Source organism: Plectropomus leopardus, chromosome 8 (assembly GCF_026936395.1).
Source record: "Plectropomus leopardus strain MGB_pleo_1.0 chromosome 8, ASM2693639v1, whole genome shotgun sequence".
Taxonomy (NCBI): Eukaryota; Metazoa; Chordata; class Actinopteri; order Perciformes; family Serranidae; genus Plectropomus; species Plectropomus leopardus.
Window position 1 is genome coordinate 32,313,969 of NC_142183.1, and position 23,734 is coordinate 32,337,702.

Genomic DNA, 23,734 nt, shown 5'->3' on the forward strand with positions numbered 1-23,734 from the left:
ACAAATGGGCGATGTCATGATGGCTACGTCCACTTCTTTCTTACAGTCTGTGATTCATTCATAGTTCACCTGCTTTCACAATTACAGTAAAGCTCTCCAGCCCAGTGATACACAGTGTTCGACTCCATGTAGAGGCCAGCAAAGGCAGCTCTGTTTTTGACAATGTCCTCATTTGTCCATGGTAATTAAACCTCTCACCGCTGATGTTAATCTGGTTTTGGTTCAGCGGTTTGCTTTACACCACCCTGCTTCTGTTTTCACACTGCATAACTGCTGCTAATGTAATGTAACTAATGAGTGTGTTTGTGTATCATAGGCTACTTCAAGCTGGAGAGTCCTCTTCTACAGCACCGTCAACAGCAGCACCGGAGGACACAGGAAAACATAACCAGTGGACAAGTAAATGAAGACATTTTCACAGCTATGAACAAATTACACTGCCCTACTTTAAACTGTATACCTGCAGATCCACATGCTTTCATGAGCAGGCAATACAGTAATATTAACAGAAAAATCTGCGCGATCTTGATTATATTACAAAACACACAACGTTTCCCTTCTACATTTGATGTGAAGAGACCTCCTCTCTCTCTAAGTCCCTTTTCTTTAGATGTACCAGTAGCTTTGTGTCATCAATACCACATTTAACAAAAGTGTTTGGTTTCTTTTGTTTTTGTCTCTCCACTCTTACTTTGATCCTCTGACTCCTCTGACCTCATTTACTCATATTGTTTCTCACGTCTCTGATGCAGGGTGTGAGATCTGCTCAGGGTCGACTTAACAAGGCCACAGAGTACTCCTCTTCCAGTGACGAGGTCGGCAGCAGTGATGAAGAGGAGAGGAGCAGGTGAAATGTTCATCGATATAGTAATTGCATTGTGTTTATTATATTGTTAAAACCTTTCCGGATTTCAGCACACGATGCATTTCACCCCATCTTTCCTGTTAAACCTTTGAAACCTGGGCAAATTGGCTTGATTTATTTCAAGAAGGCAATGAGCAACTTCAGAAGAAGTGAACCAGAGATTAGCAGGAAATTAAAAAAAAAGAACAAGAACATTTCCTGAAATATGAAAAAGAAACATCCCTCCAAATATGCCAAACAAACAAACAAAAAAATTGATAAAAATGAGAAAGTAAAAAGAAAAATGTAATTAAAAAAAGAAATTACCTTAAAACTTGCTTAGAAATTATAATAATTTAGTTGAATATATATATATAATTATGGTAATTTCAGATATAAATCTTTGGAAATTTGTTCCTGGCGTTTTTAAAAATATTATTAATATAGATAAATATTATCTACAAATTTTTTTCCATTGTGTTGGACAATCCTCAACAGATTCGTCATTGCCTTTTTACCCCATTTTTATAAAATAAATCAAAACAATTTGCTCAGGGCTCAAATATGGGAGTTGCAGGTCTACCTCTGCCTCGATCAGTTACCTTGTCTTTGCCAATGTGTGACTTTGGTGTTTTAACCCTTTGAAACCTAAGCACATTGGCTTGATATCTTTCAAAAACATGTATAGAAGGTACTGAGCAATGAAAAAGAAATGGTTAAAACCTTACAAGAAATTAGTAAAAAGTTACAAGAAAATGACCTTAAAATAAGCACAATAAAACCCCAAAAAACAAAAACCAACAAGAAAATTAAAGTAAGAAAGAGCTAAAAAAAAATTTTTTTTCTCTGAATTATTTTAAATATATAACTGTAAAATTTATAAAGCTTTAGCTTCTGTAGCGGTACTCCTGTCCTCCTCCCCAAACTGGAGGCATGCTGATCACTATCTACTGGAGCTAAAACACTGACTATGGAAAAGTACCTCATACTACCCCACTTTAAAGAATCTGAACTATCTCTTTCAAAGATTCCAAAATCAGATGGCCAAGGACTAACAGTTGTTACATAGAACTCATTCATTCTTTTAGTGTTTCCAAACAACAGAGTTATGAAAATGGCCTTTTGCAAGATGTAATGTACCAATTGTGAATCCAGTGCTAAGAATCAGAACCATCAGTTTGAGCCAAAAGGTGTATGTTTACTCAGAATTCTGCCGCATCTACTTTGAAACTCTGTATGTGGAAATGTTTCCTCTGACTGCCAAGGCTGTTAAACCCAAAACACAAATTAAATTGAAAAATTTTCAAATCTGCACACGCCCAAGTGCAGGATTAAAATCCCACGGCTTCATTCAGAATTTATTGGACCATCTAAACCTTGAAAATCAAACTGGGACAAGTTAAATTTGTCATCAGTTTGCATTTTACATTCTCACAGACATGCCATTAAAGTAAATTGTAGTGTTAATGCGATACAATGCATTTATTTCTGCTAATGGCGAGGGCAAATAGATTCCACTGTTTATTATTTTTGACAGGAATTATTTCTCCTCTGGTTTCACTTTTGATCCCAGGACCTTAATCAGCCTTATATTTTTTTCCTTGCTATTGATCTTGAGGATGTATTGATCTTGTTTCTAACTAATGAATGCAGTACCTGAAGTCAGGCTCTGGTGTACAATCTCGACCTGTCTGTATGTTTCAAGGTCTGGCCTGTCCAACGGAAAGGGGAAATACTTTAGAGGAATACCTGATGGCATCGTACTACAACCTCATCACAATCTTAACCAGGTACCCTGCACACATACACACTCAAAATCGCACACTGCTCCCATGTTTCTCTAACAAACTCTGCTTATAAACTCTTTGCATTTTCATGTTGAGCAGCTAGAGGGTGCAACATCCTAACTGTGAAATGAAGATAACTGATGTAGATGGTGGAGTGATAAACATATACTCTGTTGCATGGACTGGTCGAGTCACAGACATTAAAACCTGTGTGGGTCAATGTCACCTGGATGACAGCTACATCATCTATCACAACAGCCCCCCTCACTCCATACTTTGTCTCTCACTGTGTCCTGCAGATTTCTCGGACAGGTTCAGATGATACCTACCTGCTACCAGACCTTCTGCAGAAAACCTCCTCCTCCAGTCCTACCCACAATGCACTGGGACAGCAACAGCGAACACGCGAACTCAACTACTCACAGTCACCCACAGCCCCTCGATCCACCTCAAACCAGGACTTACATGTGAGTTTATGTAAAGGAATGTATTGTTCAAAGTCATCAGCATGTTTAAAAGTAGGATGTTCTAGATTCTTGTATTGATAAAGGTTTAAAAAGTACAAGCAAATTTCGCTGCTATTTTAAAGGTCCCATTTAGTAAAATTTTGATTTCCATGTCTTTTTTAATCATGAAGTTTGAATAGGTGCTATATAAATACCATGAAAGTATCAAAGTGCTCAATTCACAGAGAAATATACACTGCTAGTGTTCAGAAACTTTGCCTTTAATCGAGCCTTCAGGACTTTTATGAGGTATTGATGTCACAGCTATACTAAAAGAAGGTAAAAAGTACTGCTACAGTGCTGTTATAGTCATTTCTCAAAAGCATTGACGGTGCAAAGACACCAAGGGCGCAGGAGTGGAAGATTCGAAAATACCAATCAGAACATAACAAGCTTTTTTGGTGGGGGGGACTGAAAGACACAGGTGCTAAAACTGAGTATATGAGACATGAGTGTGAATACAGGTATATTCAGGCAGACAGTATGAGACAGTATGTGTTTTTTTGTTTGTTTGTTTTTTTAACATTTAAGTATGTAAACATTTTCTTGTAGAAACCCAAAATAAGTATGAACAAAAAAATAATCATAATATAGGACCATAAAAGAATATTGTCCAGAAATGATCAAGCCATATCATTTTGATGGAGCAGGCTAAATAACCTAAACAGAGTCAAGAAAGTTCTTGATACAAGCATTATTTGGGAGCATTTGAAAGCATTGTACGGATTGTGTGTGTTAAGGATGTTGTACTTAAAATTATTAGTTACATTTGTCCACCAGAGGGGGGTGGTGGCACAATTTTGGTGCAAAGACACCAAGTTCAGAACTCAGAATGCATTTGTAGTAATAATGTTGAGAAAGGGAAGTAAAATGAAGCTTGAAAGACATCCTTAGAGGTGTTGAACCTAACAGCCATGCATAGGATTAGTGATATAGCATTTGGAGTCAAACCTATGAGAACCAAAATCAAACAATAAAAAACATGGTGAGGAATAAACAGTTTTTCTTGTTGTTGTACATCATCAGGCTGTCAGCAGTCCCACTGGTAAAAACACCTCCTCATCTTCCTCTTCCTCCTTCCTGTCATTCATTGATCCAAGACTGATCCCCATGTCATCGCCACCACAGAGCCCTGGTGAGTACATTTACAGACACATGGATGCAGCACACATTCACTCACACACAATACACCAAAACCCCTTTCCTACTTGACTAAAACTCACTATAACACACTCACACCTGGCTTTAAAACAGGGTTCCTGTGGATCCATAAAAAAATCTTAAAAGGCATTGGATTCTTTAATCTAATAATAAGGCCTTAAGGTATTAAATTGACTTAAATTAAACTTTCAAACATCTCAAAAACATGGGATGTAAGATCTAATGAATCCTTGTTTTCTGACGTTGCATTGTAAAATCTCAAAATGATCAGCAGCATCTATTTTTTGTTTGATAATTTGATGAATTCCTTTATTTAAATATGCCATGATGGGTATTCGAATGGTGGAATAATATAATGTGTTCATTGCCTTCCACTCTAAAAAAATCTTCTTTTTTTTCAACATTTAACATAGATCATCTAACTTTTCCTTTTCAAAAGTCAAGATTTATGCTGCAATAAATATTTGGGCAAAATAAAATTTTCCTTCTTTAATTTTGGTTATTAGAAAATTGGTCTTAAACACAATTCTGTGTGGCATTAAAAAAGTCTTAAAGAAGTTTTTAATCTACTTTCCCTTAAGATGCAGGATCCCTGGTTTAAAAAATATGCCTTAAATTAGGTGTGGGTACATGACTGCTTGCATACTTACATATTCATCTGTTAGTAAATACAGGCATTCATGTATACATCTAATGAAATTATTTATTTTCTTGCTTTCTTGCACTGTATTTTGCATTTAGTAGCTGTTTTTACAAACAGTAGTTCACATGTGAGAAAATGATGGGCAAACTCAGCTTTACTATTGGGCCCTGTCAGACACTGTACTCCTCTAATGACACCACACATTGTTTTTGTCCCCATGTAGTGGGCAGTAAAGGTGAGCAAATCAAGAGAGAGAACCACAGGAAAGGCTCTGTGGTGAACGTGAACCCAACCAACATTCGACCGCAGAGCGACACCCCAGAGATCCGCAAGTACAAGAAGAAATTCAACACTGAGGTTCTCTGTGCTGGACTGTGGGGTTTGTGATTTTATATTGATTTTTACTTTTTACTTTTCAGTTTTTAGGATGAGGAGTGTTATATGTGTCTGTTACCTCTGCGTGGATATCATAGATGTGTTAAGAAGGGAACAAATGTGAGGCTTTCACTTTGTTTTTCTACTCAAACAAACTTTATTGACCCTTTTTTTGACAGCGTACAGACTTCATATGATTATTTTGGAATTTACACGAATACACAGATTTACTGATGTTTGTGTATGTTTTGATCTGCAGGTGTGAATCTGTTGGTGGGGACAGAGAACGGTCTTTGGCTGCTGGATCGAAGCGGTCAGGGGAAAGTCTACTCCCTCATCAGCAGACGAAGGTTCCAGCAGATGGATGTGTTGGAGGGACTCAATGTCCTGATCACTATATCAGGTACACTTACTGTAGCTTCAAATATACAAAACATGCGGCACAGATGCATGCATACAGTACTCAGCCTTCATATACAGAAACTTATCTAGAAACAGCAGAACTCTCAAATGACTGCTTTCACACAGTTACTATATTTGACTTGCCCCATACAGTGATGCAGACACTTTGTCATTCAGCCTCCAGCCTTGCTTCAATACCGAAATATCTAACATTACTGTAAGGTTTTTTATTTGTTTTAGCCAAGAACAACTTAATTTCCTTTAGCTTTTTATTTCCTCCAGGTTGGCCCTCTGTTTGGCTCATGTTGACTCTAAAGCTAATGCTAGAGTCACTCCAGTATGAAGTCCCAACCTAAATCGAGGAATGAATTACCTTCCTTTCACCATTAATTCTTGTGTCAAGTTGCCCTTTAGCAAATTATTTTACTAATCCAAATATTCCACGTTACAACTGTACCTGGATGAATGTGAAGGAGGTCAGTGTGTAATGTTACAGGACTCATGGTTTGCATCATATCCCAGTTTAGGGGTCACAGTTTGGTGCAAGTCTGGTACAATTTCAAAAAAGATCGCTCTGCATAAGGATACATTTCTTTTTATTTATTCATAACAGACAGTAGTGCAAGTGTCATAGAGACAAAATTCTACTGCTTGCAACTTTGATAAACTATTTTCGTAAAATAAAAATAAATAAATGGGTATTCCAGCTACAAGGTTCATTTGCACAGGCCATAGAGTGACTGACACATGCCAATCAGCATGTTGTGCTAATTTCAGAATCTTTTTCTTATAGTATACAGTAAAAGATTTCCAGCAAGAACTTGTGCTTGTGAACATGTATTCTTAGTGCAGCTGAATGCACCAAATCACAAACCCCCGTACCATAGTACCTTGGTGCTGTGGAGCAGCACAAACGATTATAGTCCTAGAAGAAGTACGTGGCTTTCTGTTCATGTTCTATTCATGTTTACTCAGTCACGCTACAATGCAACTGAGTAACACACATTCACATTCAAGTGTCATCTAAACAGAGTTCACCCTCACTCGTTTCTCCATCTCTCTGTGTGCGTCTGTAGGTAAAAAGAACAAGCTCCGTCTGTACTACCTGTCCTGGTTAAGGAATAAAATCCTGCACAATGACCCAGAGGTGGAGAAGAGACAGGGTTGGACCTCAGTAGGTGACTTGGAAGGCTGTGTACACTATAAAGTGGGTAAGTACACACTGTGAAGGGCACAACGAATGGTACATTTTTATTTTCCAAGCTACAAACTAGAGAAATGCAAACCAGTATTGTGTTAGAAAAGATCTATGACAGCTGCATTTGTCAGAGTAATCTGGAATTGACTTCTTAGGGTCTTTTTGTCTGTCTTGTTTCTTCAGTGCGTTACGAGAAGATAAAGTTCTTAGTGATTGCTTTGAAGAATGCAGTGGAGGTGTACGCCTGGGCCCCAAAACCCTACCACAAATTCATGGCCTTTAAGGTTGGTAACATTTAAATAGTATAGAAACATATCTGTGTCGTCAGTCTGAAAGAATAGATTAAGGAAACACATTGTAAACAACATAATGTGAAAACAACAGTTTAAATTACACAATGATCTTCTTTTAGACACATTAGCTGCAGGGCTTGAAGACTGGCGATGTCAGCACCAGTGAAATATCTGAAATACTTGATGGATTACCATGACATTTGGTACACACTTACATGGTCCCTAAAATAATAAATCCTAACCAAGCATATGGAATTATTTGCAAAATTCAACCTGCTCACATAGTATCCTTCAGTTTCATGCTTGACGAAGATCTCTAAAGTACCACCACCAGCAGGTTAACAATACTGTCCTCCATTGTCCTTTTCAGTCCTTACCATATCTCTGCATATCTGGGACAAAACTGGACTAACAGACATGGACAAAAAAATGTAATAGGGTCACTACCACAGCCAGACACATACACATGCACATACACGCAGACATGACACATCCAGGCTATCAGACTCACACACACAGATTCGGAGCAGAGCCATGGCCCATTTCTTTGCATCCTTTGTGGCCTGAGCTACTTTTTCTTCAACATAGTTTAACCCTCTTTCTGCAGAAAAGGCCAAAAATATACTACCATGTAGAAATAATAGCACCACTATCTTAGGATGGCCATTTTTATGCAACTGCTCTCCAAATTGTCAAAGTCATTGCTGAATAATAATTGATGGAGCAGTTCCAGTTAGATTACGAAATTATTATTCATCCTTATAAGCGCTGGATGATGATGTGTGTGTTTGTCTTTGTGTGAATGTCTACCCAGTCATTCAGGTCTCTGCCTCAAAAACCACTGTCTGTTGACCTGACAGTGGAGGAAGGTCAGAGGTTAAAGGTCATCTATGGCTCCTTGTCTGGTTTCCATGCCATTGATGTCGACTCTGGAACACCTTATGACCTCTACCTGCCCACACATGTAAGAATATCATTAATATTCTTTATGCTCCATGCACTTGCTCTGTTGTCTGGTTATCTGTCTAAAAAATATTTTTATGTCTCCTTGTCTGCGACAGCAATGGCCGATAATGTGTCAGGTTGTCTGTCTATCCGATGATGTGTGATCTTGAACACAATATCTCAAGAACACCTTGAAGATATTTCTTTAAATTTGGTACAAATGTCCACTTGGACTCAGTGATGATCTGATTAGACTTTTATAGCCATAGATCTAGCATCTATCTCATTCTTTTAGCACAAACTTCTGAACTTGTAAGAATTTGAATTTGAGATCAGTCAAGGTCAGTGTGACCTTGTCTGTCAGATTCTTGTGAATGCAGTACCTCAAGAACAGCTCAAGGGAATTTCTCCAAATTTGATACAAACATCCACTTGAACTTAATGATGAACTGACTGAATTTGGTTGTCAAATGTCATTGTGACCTCCTTGCGCCCTCCTTATACTTGTGAATGTGGTATCTTAAGAAGGCCTTGAGGGTATATCATAAAATTTGGCACAAATGTCCATATAGACTCATGAATAAACTGGTTAGAATTTGGTGATCGAAAGTAAAAGGTTAAGGTCCCTGTGACCTTACAAAACATCTTTTTGGCCACAACTCAGTTCATATGGTAATTAGGATAACATTTCAAACGAATGTTTAATAGGGTGATGATGGGTGGTGACTTTTCCTTGTCATTATTCAACATCATTTCTCAACAACAGAAAGGGAGAATTTTGGTTAGATACTGAATTTGTGACACTAAGCATCCGTGATTTCTCATGGATGGAAACTGTACTGAAAATACAACTTTACAGGGTCACCGAGGCAATCAAATGCAAGGCCGTAATTCTATTTTTAGGCTATTTCTAAAAAGATCAAGATTGGTAAATTAGTCCTGGAATCTCGTGTTTTAAAAGACAAGACTATATCATGGCGACACTTCACAAATAGAACTTGTCTTATAAACTGTTAATAGTTTTTGTATTAAGTTTGTTAACATGCACAAAATAGTCCAATTTTTGCCATTATTCCAAAAAAAAGCATTATTCCTACTAAGCTGGTAACATGTCTAATGTAAATGAATTTTTTTACGCTAACACTCTAGTTTACATGCAGCGTTTGCATACTCCGAATAGAGTGCCCTAATATGTTGCTTGTCACATAAATATACGGAAAAGTGAAACAGCTGGAGCTGCTTGTCATTTTGCTTCTTGGCATCAAAATAGGATTTTTTCTCACAGTTCCCTAGTGGTGGAGTTGTTAACCTCTGTCTTTCTTTACTTCAGCTTCTTGAGAAGGTCGTTGCTGCAAAATTTGCATATATCCAAAAAAATGTAGATATCCAAGACTTTCAGAAAGTTTTAAAAGCAGGAGTGTTTTCTTTGGCATGCAACTCAACCCCACAGCTTTGTTGGTGAGTTGGTTTGTTGGCATATCCATGACAACGCACAGAGCCGACTATACAGACAAGAGGCCGTGTAACGCCAACTGTAGTCAAAACCCCTGTTGAGACTCATGTTCCAAATTGCCTGTACACATGTCTAAATAATAGTCCTAAAACCCCGAATAATACCAGCATATCCCACGTCTTAATTCGAAAATGTAAAGTTCGAAGCATGGCCTTATTCAGAATATTTAAACAGAATATGTACCTGACTCTTTGTCTCTCTATCACCAGCTGTTAACTTTCTATATAACCATATCACCTCACTTCTCTCAGTCTCTCAGGATGGACTCCTCCTCCTCCTCCTCCTCCTCCTCCTCCTCCTCCTCCTCCCACTCACAGTCTGCAGATGTCAGTCAATGCTCTTCTGTATTTCTCCGGTTTACTCCTTTCTCTTCCCTCCTCTCTCCTCCTACTCAGTCTATAGCTGTCAAACACTTTTCCTCTTTTTTTATTTTTCTCTTCTTTCCGCCCACTCTGTCATCTGATGTGGCTTTGTTCATTTGCTCATTTTCCCCTCATTTTTATCTTCTCCTTGGCTTCATTTACCAAACAATCATCACTCTAGCTCTCAATCTCTCTCTCTCTCTCTCTCTCTCTCTCTCTCTCTCTCTCTCTCTCTCTCTCTCTCTCTCTGTCTCTGTTCTGTCCGTGGGCAGGTAAAGCTGACGGCATAATGTTGTGACTCATGCTCACAATTCCATTCAGACATTGTCTTTTTTATAATGGCGTTTGAAATTTCATTTAAAATTGCAGAGATTGATTGAGTGAAGCCAAAAAGATGCTTTTACCTACATTCTGATCTTCAGTAGATAAAGTGATGGTTGTAGATCATCGCAGGTTGCTGATAGAGGCCTCTCTCAGGCTTTATTTGCTGGAATATCTCATAATGACAAATGCCGGTTCAGCTGTTGTTGCATGTTTCAGATTTCCTCTAGTTATAATGACTTATGGAAGTGTGTAAAGCCTTTTCCATATCCAAAAGGGTTTGTGCAGATGAGGTTGTCTCTTCAAATGTGAACAAATCGCCCACTGCTGGTGCAATTAGAGATAGAGCAGGTCGTTTTTTTTCCCATCTCCTCTTCTGTATGTGGGCATGTAAATGTTGCTGTAGCCTCTGGTTAGTCATATTCACATTCACATTCTGACACATCTCATTAAATACGTTTTTAGACCAAACTAAAGGGGTCTGAGGTTCAGGGTATGAAAAAATATTTAAATTTAAAACACTTCCTTAACCTATTCTCTCCAGCAGTATGAACTGTGTAACCAGCATTTCTGAGGTCGTCAGTTATAAGGTGTCTCGTTTGATATACTGTCTCTGCAGCATATATACTATATATAGTGCTGTGCATACATATGGTGTTGAGTAGGTGGCTGAAGCATGGAACAAGGTTCCTCTGATTCCAATGGTTTAATGATATATGTGGAGATTTCTTTTCATTTTGCACTCATTTTGTGATATTGTGGCGATGAAGCCAATTTCTCAGTTTGGATTTTGATACAGTTCAAGTTTTTTTTGACTGGATAGTTGATAAAATAACACTAAAGAAAGACTACAGTGATGTTTAGGGACTAATTGTGATTCAGTCAGCTGACTAGATTTGTGAACATGTGCATATCAGGTGATATCTACGTTTTTATACCCTAATACCTTCTCGACATTTTACCATGGTACACAGTATACGACGGTATTTGTGTTTTTAAAAGAAAAGTAAATGCTGAGCTTGTGGTGATAGATGTCGTTGTAACATGTATGTCATTGTCTTACTTACAATACTGTGTTCTTAACATGCAATCAGTCTTCTATCACAAGTCTTGCTGGGTTTAAATATTTCAGGCACATGGAGTAATGACTAGATAGGATGTCAGTGGGCTGTATTAAATACATCGTCTTCACTCAGCCCACTGACATCCTATCTAGTCATTACTATCTATCTATTTAATAAAATCATGTAGCTAATAAACTACTTTTTAGCAGAAATACGTTTCCAGATAAAGTTTAGTTTGGCAAAACAGGGGCAGAGGCATTTGTGTCATTGTTACCACTATTTGTTTAATTTCTTGCCAAAACACAGGGAAAAAAACAATGGCAAGAAAAGTCCTGCAAAATAAAAAAAAATGTATTTATTTATTGCTTTATTTTCAGGTAATTTTCTTGTAACTTTCTTTTAACAAATTTATTGCAATTTTTTGGCCATTTTATGTCAAGTTTTTTGTCGCACTCTTCTCATGTTATTTGAATGAAATCAAGCCAATTTGCTTTGGTGTCAAAGGGTTAATAGAAAATGGAGCATCCGGTTTTGACTGTATTAAAAGATTCATACCTCCAGGAATTTTTAAATACCTTGGTATACCATAATATCTTCATACCTCCCAAGCTTAGCGCCCCTCTTAAAGTGACAGTGTACTCCAATAATTTTGAAATATTCCGTAGGGCTTTTTGCCCTCTCTGTCTCCCATTCATGTCCACAACACCATCCTCTTGCTCATTCACACACATGCACACACATGCACATGCATGTGCGCGCGCGCACGCATGCACGCACGCACGCACACACACACACACACACACACACTCACACACACACACACACACACACACACTCACACACACACTGCCCCAGCCACCCTTAATGTGTGCTACTTTCTCTCTGCATGGGGAGATTGAGCAGGGAGAGGTAGAGGCATACATACGAAGAGAGAAATAAGCTCTAAAAATACATCCTTCCTGTCCTCCTTCTCTCGCGATCATTAACTGTGTGTGTCCTGACCTGTTCTTGCTCCTGTTGAGAGTTTTTTTTCTCTCACTGCTCCTCGGGTATATTAAGCCAGTGTGCACACAGCTCCCCACTACACCGGTGCCTTATACTGCTTCTGCTTGCTGCTGCGTTATCATTTCACCTCTCCCACCTTGCTTTTTTTCCTTTTTTCCTTTTCTCTCTTACATATACAGTCAAGCTCTCAACACTCTTTCTTATACACACACACGCGCACACACACACTCAGCTGCAGAGCTCTTTTAAACCCACTCACTTACATTCAGATATCCTCAGAGTTCACTTTCTGTGAGTACTCTTGAGGACACTTCACACTCCCGGGCTCCCTCCATAGCTGTACTCTGAGACACACACACCTTCTCTTCTTACTGTATGAGCGCATCTTTCCACACACACCCACCTGCATCAACAGTGAAACATATTCATTCGCCACACTGATTTCTATTTCCTAATCACTGCTCAAAGCAATTCACCTCTTCACAGATACGAGCTTGAGCCACAAACGCTCACTTACACACACAATGCACCACTCACCCACTTAAAGAGACACACACACACACACACACACACACACACACACACAAAATCTTCCACTGTTGCCTGCAAACTATGTAACAATGCTGATTCCGAGGCAGAGGATTAAGATTGCGTTGCGTCTGTGGATGCCTGTTCTGATGCTCAGGATTGTGGTGGCTCAGACTCTGGTAACGTATCAAACACACTTAAACTATTCTGACACACTTTTTTGTTAGATGGCAAAATGTGTTTTTCCTGGAGGAGCTTTGTTGCTACAGGGATACCCGATTAGTTTAGAGGTGGTGTTTTGTTGTGCGTTCCCAAACTGGTTAGAAAGATGTTTTTGGACTGGCTTGAAAGATGTTTCTTAACTGGTTAGAAAAATGTTTTTTCAACTGGTAAGTGAACTGTTTCTGTGCTGGTTTCATAAAATGTGTCTGAACTAGTTTGATAAATGTTTCTGAACTGTTTAGATAAATGTTTCTGTACTGGTTTCATAGATGTTTCAGAAGTGTTTTGATGTTTCTAAACTGATTTGATAAATATTTCTAAAGTGGTTTAATAAATGTTTCTGAACAGTTTAGATAAATGTTTCTGTAATGGCTTCATCGAGTGTTCTGAACTGGTTAGATAGATGGTGCTGACCTGATTAGATGCTTTTGAACTGGTAAGAGAAATGTTTCTCAACTAGTAGGGTAACTGTTTTGTTTGAGAATCATATGTGAACTGGTTCAATACATTTTATTGAACTAGTCTGATGCATGGCTCTGACCTGGTTAGATGTTTCTGCACTTGTTAGATAGATAATTTTGACCCGGTTTAAGAAATATCTCTGAACTGGTTTAAGGAATGTTATTGAACTGGTTACAGAGATGTTTCTTTTTTGGTTAGAAATGTGTTTCTGTACTGGTTAGATGTTACTGAACTTAAAAAATTAGTTGCTGGATGAAATGTTTGTTAGATGAGTGCTGCAGAAGTGCTTTATGTAAAAGTCTTGTTGAACTGTTAAAATGTCAAGAAGATTTTACCAGAAGAGTTATAAGTCACCTCCAGCTCAATGCCAAAGTTTATATTGAATTATTCTTTGTACTTTAGTCAGGTTCTTCAATTGTTCAAACATATCACATTATCTTTCCCCTCAAAGAGTTGTGTCCCATTGCCTTTATATAAAAAATCCCACCTGTTCTCTGCACTTTTTTGTATTTCTTTTCTCAACACATGATTTCTTTCTTTCTTTCTTTTTTTTTTTTTACATTTTCTATACACTTGTACCTCCTTTCTACCACTGTCTCAACTTTGTTAGGTTCTAATGGTTGTCACCTAATAATTTAACTTTATTTTTTAGTTCTGCAGCTCAAAGTCATTACTCATAACTTTGAAGAGACAGGATGCTGTTGCTGTTGTTGAGTTTGTGTATTATTTGTAGTAGAAATGTGCTTTTATGGTTTATGTATGACATGTTCAAACATTGGAGCAGAGTCACATTTTTGGGTTTGCTGTACTGTGAGTAATTTGACTCACTTTTTTCATGAATCTGTAAAAACTAGTGTTTATTTTGTGTGTTTGTTTAATAGATCCAGGGCTCCATTCGTCCCCACGCCATTATCATTTTGCCAAACAGTGCTGGAACAGAGGTCCTGGTCTGCTACGAAGACGAAGGCGTCTACATCGACACCTACGGCCGCATCACCAAGGATACAGTGCTGCAGTGGGGGGAGATGCCTGCGTCGGTCGGTAAGTTTCACTCTTGAACAACAATCAGATTGTACCCTCAAAGATATACTAGACAGTATTTTCCTGAAACAAAAACCAGTGTTGGTGATCCCGCTCAATCATCACTTGTGACCTACTAGCAGCGTGTGTTCGTGTATTTTCCTGTAGAGACTCTGCCCTCTGCCTGTATTTTATTATTTTATGTGTCCAAGATGTTTTTGGTGTGTACCTCCACAGTGCTCAGGTTAGGTTATATGCAAATATAGCGAGGAGAAACGCCAAGTAAGCATGAATCTGGGGTTGGCTTTTATTTTCACTTTTGGTGTTGAGTGGGTTTACAAATAGTAACAGACTTTCCTGCACAGTATACCTTTAAGTTACTTCTGTCTGACTCACTGGTTGCAGATCAGAAGCTGTCCTGAGCACCAAGAATTTACCCTGAACCAGATTCTGAAGACAGATTAGGGACAGAGTCAGCTAAAAATAAGATGGTAGTGACTGTGTGTGTGTGTGTGTGTGTGTGTGTGTGTGTGTGTGTGTGTACATGTGCGCACACTGGGTCTACTAGTCATTATTCTAGCATAAGAAGTCTCCCCTTAAGTCTATCTGTCTATCTGTCTGTCTGTCTATCTATCTATCTATCTATCTATCCACCCAGCCTACCTTCAGTCTAACCAGGTGATGGGTTGGGGGGAAAAGGCCATCGAGCTGAGGTCGGCCAACACAGGGAACCTGGAGGGAGTTTTCATGCACAAAAAGGCCCAAAAACTCAAGTTCCTCTGTGAAAGGAATGACAAGGTACGAGTCCAAGTCTGTTTTGATTTACTTTAAAACATCTGCTCAAATCTGAAAGTCACACAGTAAGCTGTATTGATGAAATTATTGTAAGCTGGCAACATAATTCCTGTGTTGTGTCTCTCTCCTGTTGCAGGTCTTCTTTGCCTCGGTGCAGTCCGGAGGCAGCAGTCAGATTTACTTCATGACTCTAGGACAGAACTCACTGTTCAGCTGGTAATGACTGGACACATTACTCTGGGATCAACTGGTGGTGTCTGCCTTCATTTTGCTGGTGATGCCTTTTTTCTATTTGTGCTGACTTATGTTCATCTCTGTGGATAGCGGAGACAGTACAGAGACCAACGGAATACCCCCTGATCCGTCACTCCGTCTTGTCCAGTATTCGTGTAAATGTCTGTGGATTCACAGCTGAGTTGATCATAACTGCTTGAATCCCGACTCCTTCCTTAAATACCGAAGCCTGAATCAGCTGAAGTGACACAAATATCAGCACCTGAAATTCAAGCAAAAAATTAGCTTTTCTTCACTGCCACCTCACCTATCCACAGAAGGTTCAACGAGCAGCGTCAGCATCTGCACACAGCCTGTTGTCATATCTGAACTCCACAGTTACCTGAAGTCTTTCCCAGTGGGATTAAGGCTGCAAACCATCACAGCACCGGTGTGGCAGAAATCAAGATTCTGTCCTTTTTTTTTTTATCCAAATCTACCTGGAAGCAAAACCGATGGCTTGATTCAGTTGATTGTGTGGTGACGTCAAACAAGACCAGATCATCAGTGAACGTCTGGCCTCAAAATGACGTCTGTCCTGTCATCTGTCAGCACTGAAGACCACAGCAGTTTTTTCTTCATCAGTTCACATCGCTCCTGGATCAACTAACCTTATTTTCTATCTCTAAAGGACTCTGTCGGACCAGCTACTCGGCTTATTATGCTTCGATCAGTTTTTCACTACTTGCTTTAGCAATTTGTCGCTGTGGTGTAATGCTGGATCGACTGCTTCCTTTCCATCTGATGAAGTCAAGTATTCATTCCTGGGTAATAACCCTCCTAGTACAGACCCGGACAGGATTATTTCCTTCTCTGGTGTTGAGCTGGTCTCTGGTCTGTCTTCATGCAAGTATTTGTTAAAGGAAGAGAAACCAGAAGAACAGAAGTCCTTTTTTGACATCCGCTGAAAATGTCAAAGACTGGGTTGGAGTCAAAATGTGAATTCAGTAGGACAAACTACTGTATGTCATTCCACATTTTTTTGCTGTTGCTTGCCAAATTTTTCCCCCAATAATCTTCTGTAATCTTCCCAGATCCAGGATCCATCTGCAGTACCTCAGCAGTGTTATTTATGAAGGCCTTTAGTACTGTTTTTTTCTCTTCAGTGCTATAAGCATAGATCAAGAACCCAAACAAATAAGTCAGTTACTGTATTGAATCCTTATTCTATTGATTTTAATATCTAATTTTTAGACAGTATTACATTATGCACTATCAAATGTTATATTATTGAAAAAAAGAGTTTCCTTTTTTGTTGTATGAGGTGACAGTAACACCCATAGATATCATCACTTATGTTTAACTGTATTCATAGCTGTAAATATACTGTCCATGGACCTAATAATAACACAAAATGTCAGAACTGAATTACTGTCATGAAGACATAGTTCACGAACTTAAGACTATTCATTAGGTCAACCCTTATTATGAGTTCGAAGTCAAATTTTCCTAGTTTGTAATCTGTTGCCAATTAGACAACAATTATCTCTTGGGATACTTGCGTCATTGCACACTTTGCATCAAAATAAGTTCAGTAGTGCTTTTGTTTCTTAGTCAGTCTTAATGCAGTACCTCACCAGTCCTCTTAGGTTCCAGTTTGAGCATGCCCTCCATCACCCATCTGGACCATGTCATTTTAGTTTTATTATTCCATAATAAGGACCTTAAGAGCCTTTTACTTTACAGTAGTAGAGATCTAAAACAAGGCCACAGTATCAGGCTTAGAATTATTTTCTGCATCTGTCTTGTACAGCTTAGGATGTAAATATCTTGTAAGATGCACTGTTTTCTAAATATTTTGTAATTGACAAGCCATCTTTATGTATGTGTACAGGATTATAGGCTTATGAATGTGAAATTCCATCCCAGAGCAGAGTCCGTACATGATATTTCCATGGTCTTCCAAAGTCCAGAGTTTGTGAACATGAACAAGAGCTCCTGACAGTGAACTTGAAGGCTCCTGTTTGGGTTCACAAACCTGGTTGAAGTTTTCAAGATCAAATCATGTGAATTCTGTTCTGCGGTTGATGTTCTACTAACATGTAGAAGTCACGGCTCTTTGCACAATGGCCACCTTGTACATGCTTTTTTGAAATATATCCTCCTTTGAAATCTTTTGTTTCAAAGTGGAAATTTTAAGAACATTTAAAGCCATTCCGTAGTCAGTATTGAAGATATAACTGAAGTACTTGGATCAGTATTTCTTACACTACCCAACATGGGACGCACACCTGTTTTTGATGGGTCACCTTGAGATTTTTTATTGAGCCTGGATGTGATGAGATGCAATGAGCTGGGCCTGATGTATAATATATATATAGCTCTCGTTTCCTTGATTTTTTTGGTCAGAACCAATAGTGAGCTTCAAAGCAAGAGACCAAAGATGAAGGCTTTGATCAATTGGCGTCATTGAATTAAACTGTGTAAGATAATTAACAAATCAAAACTGACTATTTAATTTTGAATGATCATCTATATTTTCAAAATTTATAGTTTGTTTATTATTATGTACCGTACAAGAATAGACCAACTAGACCAACATACCAGATTCATCTGCAAAAATCCTGCAGAAACTGTCTTGCTAATACGCAACAAAATATATGCAATTTAATATTGCTGGTGTTCATATATTTAATAGCTTACATGTATGCTTTAGACACTGCTAAATTTTCTAATAGTGAAGAAATAATTGGTTTTTACCTTCAAATGTGAATTTGCAATTTGTCCATTTTTGACCATTTTTAGTTATACCATTTTCTCCTTCATCAGATTTTTGCATAAATGGATAACTTAGTTATCTTTTGTGTTACATCATCCTCTATATTATATTCCCTCTTGAATGTTGAGGCTATCAAAATATGTACCAAATATTTTAATTTCAGTGATACTTTGAGTTTTAGTTTTTATAATGGACTTGATGTAAATATTGCAGCTGGTTCTGTGAGAATATTTTGAACTGGAGAATGAACTGTCTGATAATAACTGTCTCATTGCTAAGTTGTTACCAAATTTCATACAGTGTTTGTTTCAGTGAGAAACTGAGACGCCAGATGAGACAGCTAGCTGACATGTCTACAGTGCATGGAAAAACAGTTGTGTAAACTTAATTTTATCAGGCTAACAGATGCAGAAATGCTAGCTAACAGGCTAAAGTTTTTAGAGCTCAGCAAGCTAGCTTGCTGTAAAGTTTCTAGTTAACATATGGCGAAGATAGTCCAGACGTTTAGCTAGCAGCAACAAAATATCTCACTTTCTAATAATAATTGTGTCATTGCTAAGTGACCAAATTTCATATAGCATTTGTTTCAGAGGGAAACTGAAACACCACACCAGATGGCTAGCCAAAGTGGCTACAGTGCATGGAAATACAGGAGTGAATACTAATCTTAACATGCTAACAGACCCCAAATTGCTAGCTAACAGGGGCTGAAGCTAAGCCAAGCTAGCTTGCAGTCGATTTTCTAGCATGCATTGATAGGTAACAAATAGCTATGATATTGCAGAGGTTTGGCTAGCAGCAGCACAATATGCCTTTTTCCTCTTTGTACATAGCTGTGTACAGACGCCACATGTTAAAAATAATTTGGCAACTATATTTTACACGCTGTAGTTCAAAATAAATAAAATTTGAAAAACACATTTTCCCAAAAATTACTTCAAAAAATATTTTGAAATACATTTATTCCCATGTGCAGCTCACAACAGCAATAAAATAGCTTGGAGTCGATATATTTTTAGCACAAAATATGCATTTTTGAGTGAATGTCATAAGGCTTTAAATGTCACAACTTTTATCCTGAAATCTTGACATAAATACATTGATATCTCCTGTATATGTGAATGACGTGTCATACTTAGAACTGTGCTAGCTTGTGGTCAGGTCTGGTCAGTTGTTACTTTGTGGCCGGCACAGTACCGGCCGGTTTGGCCAGGTTCCTGAGCAAGACCCTGGCCATTAGAGTCCAAACAGTACAGGAGACTAGACCAGAGCTAGTCCTTAACTTCTGTAGTGGTTCTATCAGCTACACCTTATATTTACATAGACAATACAAACAATTTAAAGTAGCTAGCCTGTATGTGCGGTCTTTCATTAGCCAACATGCTCTTTCTTAGATGTCTGGTTATCAATTGTACACTTGAAGCTCGTGAGGATAAGTAACAAAATGAGTCCTTTCATCAACCGGCCTTTTTAACTTGACTCTTAAATTCTTCATTACAAACTAAAAATTTGTGAGAATGCAATTACAGTGTGATTTCACATTCTTACCTTTTAAAGCAATAATGTAACTGCTTGAGTACCACTGATTTATTAATTTTATTCAGTCATGTTACCATGACAGATTTGATCAAATTTTTTTAATTCAGGCTTGTAATGAGTTATTCATGGAGGTATATCTATTTTGGAAAAACAGGTTGCCGTCCCTCTAGCATCGAGTTATAGCTTCGCAGAAGGTTATCTTGTTTGGTCTCTGAGAGAAGTTTATTTTCTCCACCTTGGTCCCCCTTAAAGCCATTCCTCTAAATGTGCCTAAATTGCATTGAACATCGTCATGATCTGCGTCATTCTTCATCCTGCTTTCAGAAATATTCTGCCTCAAGCTGTCCAGAGGCAGAGTCACACCTAATGATGTGTTATATATGTGCGTTAATGCATTTGTCATCTAAAGACGCAGTTTGTTTCAAGACACAATGAGAACATGTTTGTGGCTTATCAGAAACAAACTTCTCTGTCTCCTCTTGTCTTCCTGTGCTAAACATTTGAGTCTAGCTGCACTAATAAGAGAGAGAGAGATCAGTGCACTTCCGCCTACACCTTCCACTGCTTAAGATGATGATAGATTCTGTTTCAGGCCCGCAGTGACTCACATCTCCAACTCTCCCACCAACTCTTTTCCTCTCACTCTGTCAACTCGTCTTTCCTCGCCGCAGCCTTTAATTCCCTCTGTGTCTTGTGCTTAACTCTTTCCTCAATCCATCCACGGCCTCTCTAACACCATTCACCATTATCTCTTTATCCTGATGGCTTAATCTCTCTGTAGCTTTCCATTGTCTCCTTCTTTTCCATTGTTTCTTTCGTGTCAGCTCTCTCCATCCTCCCCCAGCCTGGTTGAAGGACTCTTGAGCCAAATTAGGAAAAGTTTTATTTTGTTAGACCACACTTTACAAAATTCACTTGTATTATAAAGTGTGAACATTTGATTTCAAAACAGATCGACCTTATCAATGCATTCTTTGTCACGTTTCTCTATTATTTCTGAGCCGCTGCTCATGTATTTTTTTCATCTATATATTGCATCTATATTGTTAGAGAAGAAACTATAAATCTAAGATCAGGAATTTGAGAAACAGCTGAGTATGTTTTAGGCATCAAGGGTGCAATTTATTGCTGATTAATTAGAAAAATAATGTGTTTTTTCTTCGTCAGAAGGTTATATCGTTTTAGGCTACAACAGTTATTTTCAAGCCTGTGCATGAGCAGAAATCTGTGGATGAGCGGTGCAGTTCTAAAGAAAGTGTAGTGTGTGTGTGTTGTGTAGGAGGGTGTGATGTAGATAGGAACAGGTGTTCGGTAAGCAGGAATTCAGTCTGCGAGGGAAGGGAGGACAGAGTCAGAGGAGGTGGTTGGTGGTTTGAGTCAGGTGTCAGTTAAACAGAAGGAACATGGATGTTGCTTAAAAACATGTTGCTGTTGGCTACAATATTCAAATGAAAAACTCAATTTAAGAATCAATATAGCCAATAATAGGGCCAGCATTTTAACACAGGGCGCTAAATAGAAAAGCTGAATATGTATAGATGATGAAGGTTAAGGTAAGGAGGACAAAGACAGTAGTTGGGTTTCCACTACAGATTTGCACAAAACTTAAGAGATACTTTCAAGACGTCGATAAAGCACAAATTCCGAGATGACTGCATTTCTATCGAGTGATGTTTTGCAACTTCTCTCATTCCAAGAAGCATCTCGACGGATGTTCAAAACATTAGCAGGTTTATTTCTATTGCAGCCACCACACTAACCGTCATTATTTCCAAGCAAAGGTGACATAGGCGTGTTATGGCAGCAATAACGGAAAGGCAAGCCCCGAAACGTAAGAGTGTCCATGTATGAGGGATTTCTGAGAGGTGATAGTTGGTTTCAAAATGTCCGGATGGTCTGCTTAACTTTTGAAGAGCTATGTGATGCAACTACACCTCTTGTAGCGACTCTTTCAATCTTTATTGTACGTTATGTGACCTATAAACGTGAAATCTAAAGGCTTTTTCAGATCACCTGAAATACCACCTCATGCAAGCATAAAAACCTTTTCGCAATAAAGGGGAGTTGGTTTTTCTTTAATTAAATGGGGGCTTTTTTGGATTAATTTTTAATTGACGTGTTTCCATTAGGCGTGTTTTGTATTCACAATTTCACTTTGAGGGTTAATGGAAACAAGCCTACTGACTACAACTTTTTAAAGTGAAGATTTATACCTTTGTTCCATTCATTGGCCAAGTAATCGTCCTGATAGAGCTATAGGCTCATAATGAAATATGTGAAGCTGGCATTGTCTGTTGATGAGTGAAATTTCCCAAAGTTGAGATTTAGCCAATAGTTTATATTATGGACTTTATAAAGTTACCCAACTCTTAGAAAAAGAAACTGTTTGCAATATGTTTGATTTTTTTCATTAGAGACACAGGGCAGTTGTGTTCTTTTACATTGTAAATTTAAATTAAAGATACCAAATATTATATAGATATATATTTAAGAATATATATTCCCCTCAACCATTTCATCTCTTTTCCATTATAAAGCTGATACCTTGTTTTATATTTTTTTGCACTGGACCTATGTTTGATGCATAATATACTGTACCCCTCCTGCTTAGAGACCAATACACGCTAACTTGTGTTTCCATGTAAAGACGCAAAAGACAGTGAGACAACAATAAATATGTTAAGTGGTGTGTTGTTGTTTGCTTTGAAAGTTGTCCTGACATGATTTTGTAATCTGCCCACAGCTTTACTTTAACACTGACTCATGAGAAACCTTTCAGCCACTTCTGAAACGCTGACAAACAGTTCTGTCTGCCGAACACGCCGCATCTGTCATGGTGACAGAAGCGCGTCCTTGTTGGTACAACAGCGTCAACAGAAGCATTTGTTATTTTGATTTCCTTATGATGGCATAATCTCTTGATGCCTTTGTCTTTTTAATTTAAATGATCTATTCAAAGACGCCTGTTAATCATCCCAGCAATACAAACATAACATTACATCCTGCTAGGAAAAAGGCATATAATACAACTTTTCTTTTGCTATGATAATTATTGTTTGGGATTTTTCTGTGGAAATTGTAGTGAATATTATGTGAGGACCTCCAGTAATTTGTAATAATAGTGGAGGACGTCTATTATTGTAATCCAATGTGAATCAGCCATGTCTGTAATTTGTAAAGTAACAATTGTAGGGCAAATTACCTACCATATTTCCATTTTTCTGCACATCATTTTCTGTCTGGGTCGAGAAATATGAAGGCTGCAGTTGAAATTTTCAGTGGATGTTTGGTCAGCATTTTGTGTGCACATACGGGAGGCACATGGAGACCCACTCAGACAGAGCAATCTCAAACACATCAGAAGAGCGAAATCTCAAGAAGTTGATGAGGTGGATGACATGTTTGGCAGGATGCGGTAAGGAACATTTTTTCATCTTTCAATGGGCTAAGAGCAGAGATGGATTTAAGGATCCCAGGATGTTATGTTAAGCCTTGACATCAGATCTGAGAAATAATTTCAGTAAATTCAAGTAAAATATAGACACAAAGACACTGATGACCCTTAAAGTCTGACCAATCAAAGCAGACTGTGGTTTTTCAGGAGGGAGGCTTAAAGACACAGACGCTAAAATGAAGTGTGTGAGACAGAGGGTGTACACAGGTGTTCCAGCAGAGACAGTTTTTAGAAAATAAAGTGTTTCTGGAATATTGACCCTTGAAGCCTTTTCCCTTTACTTTTCTTGTACTGCTTTCAGAT

General features: G+C 38.2%; 1 protein-coding gene across 2 annotated transcripts in view; it reads left to right on the plus strand.

Moving 5' to 3' along the window:
- The window catches only part of LOC121947856 (mitogen-activated protein kinase kinase kinase kinase 4), an 87,071-nt gene extending 64,405 nt beyond the window's left edge, over positions 1-22,666 (plus strand). For both annotated transcript variants that reach the window (XM_042493011.2, XM_042493012.2), the window contains 13 exons: positions 317-399; positions 753-847; positions 2,550-2,634; positions 2,931-3,098; positions 4,164-4,272; positions 5,165-5,320; positions 5,576-5,719; positions 6,795-6,929; positions 7,100-7,200; positions 8,024-8,173; positions 14,513-14,672; positions 15,310-15,449; positions 15,583-22,666. In XM_042493011.2, the coding sequence (XP_042348945.2) occupies positions 317-399; positions 753-847; positions 2,550-2,634; positions 2,931-3,098; positions 4,164-4,272; positions 5,165-5,320; positions 5,576-5,719; positions 6,795-6,929; positions 7,100-7,200; positions 8,024-8,173; positions 14,513-14,672; positions 15,310-15,449; positions 15,583-15,666 (1,610 nt within the window). In that variant the 3' untranslated portion in view covers positions 15,667-22,666. The remainder of the gene's footprint in view (positions 1-316; positions 400-752; positions 848-2,549; positions 2,635-2,930; positions 3,099-4,163; positions 4,273-5,164; positions 5,321-5,575; positions 5,720-6,794; positions 6,930-7,099; positions 7,201-8,023; positions 8,174-14,512; positions 14,673-15,309; positions 15,450-15,582) is intronic.
- The last annotated feature ends 1,068 nt before the right edge of the window (positions 22,667-23,734 follow it).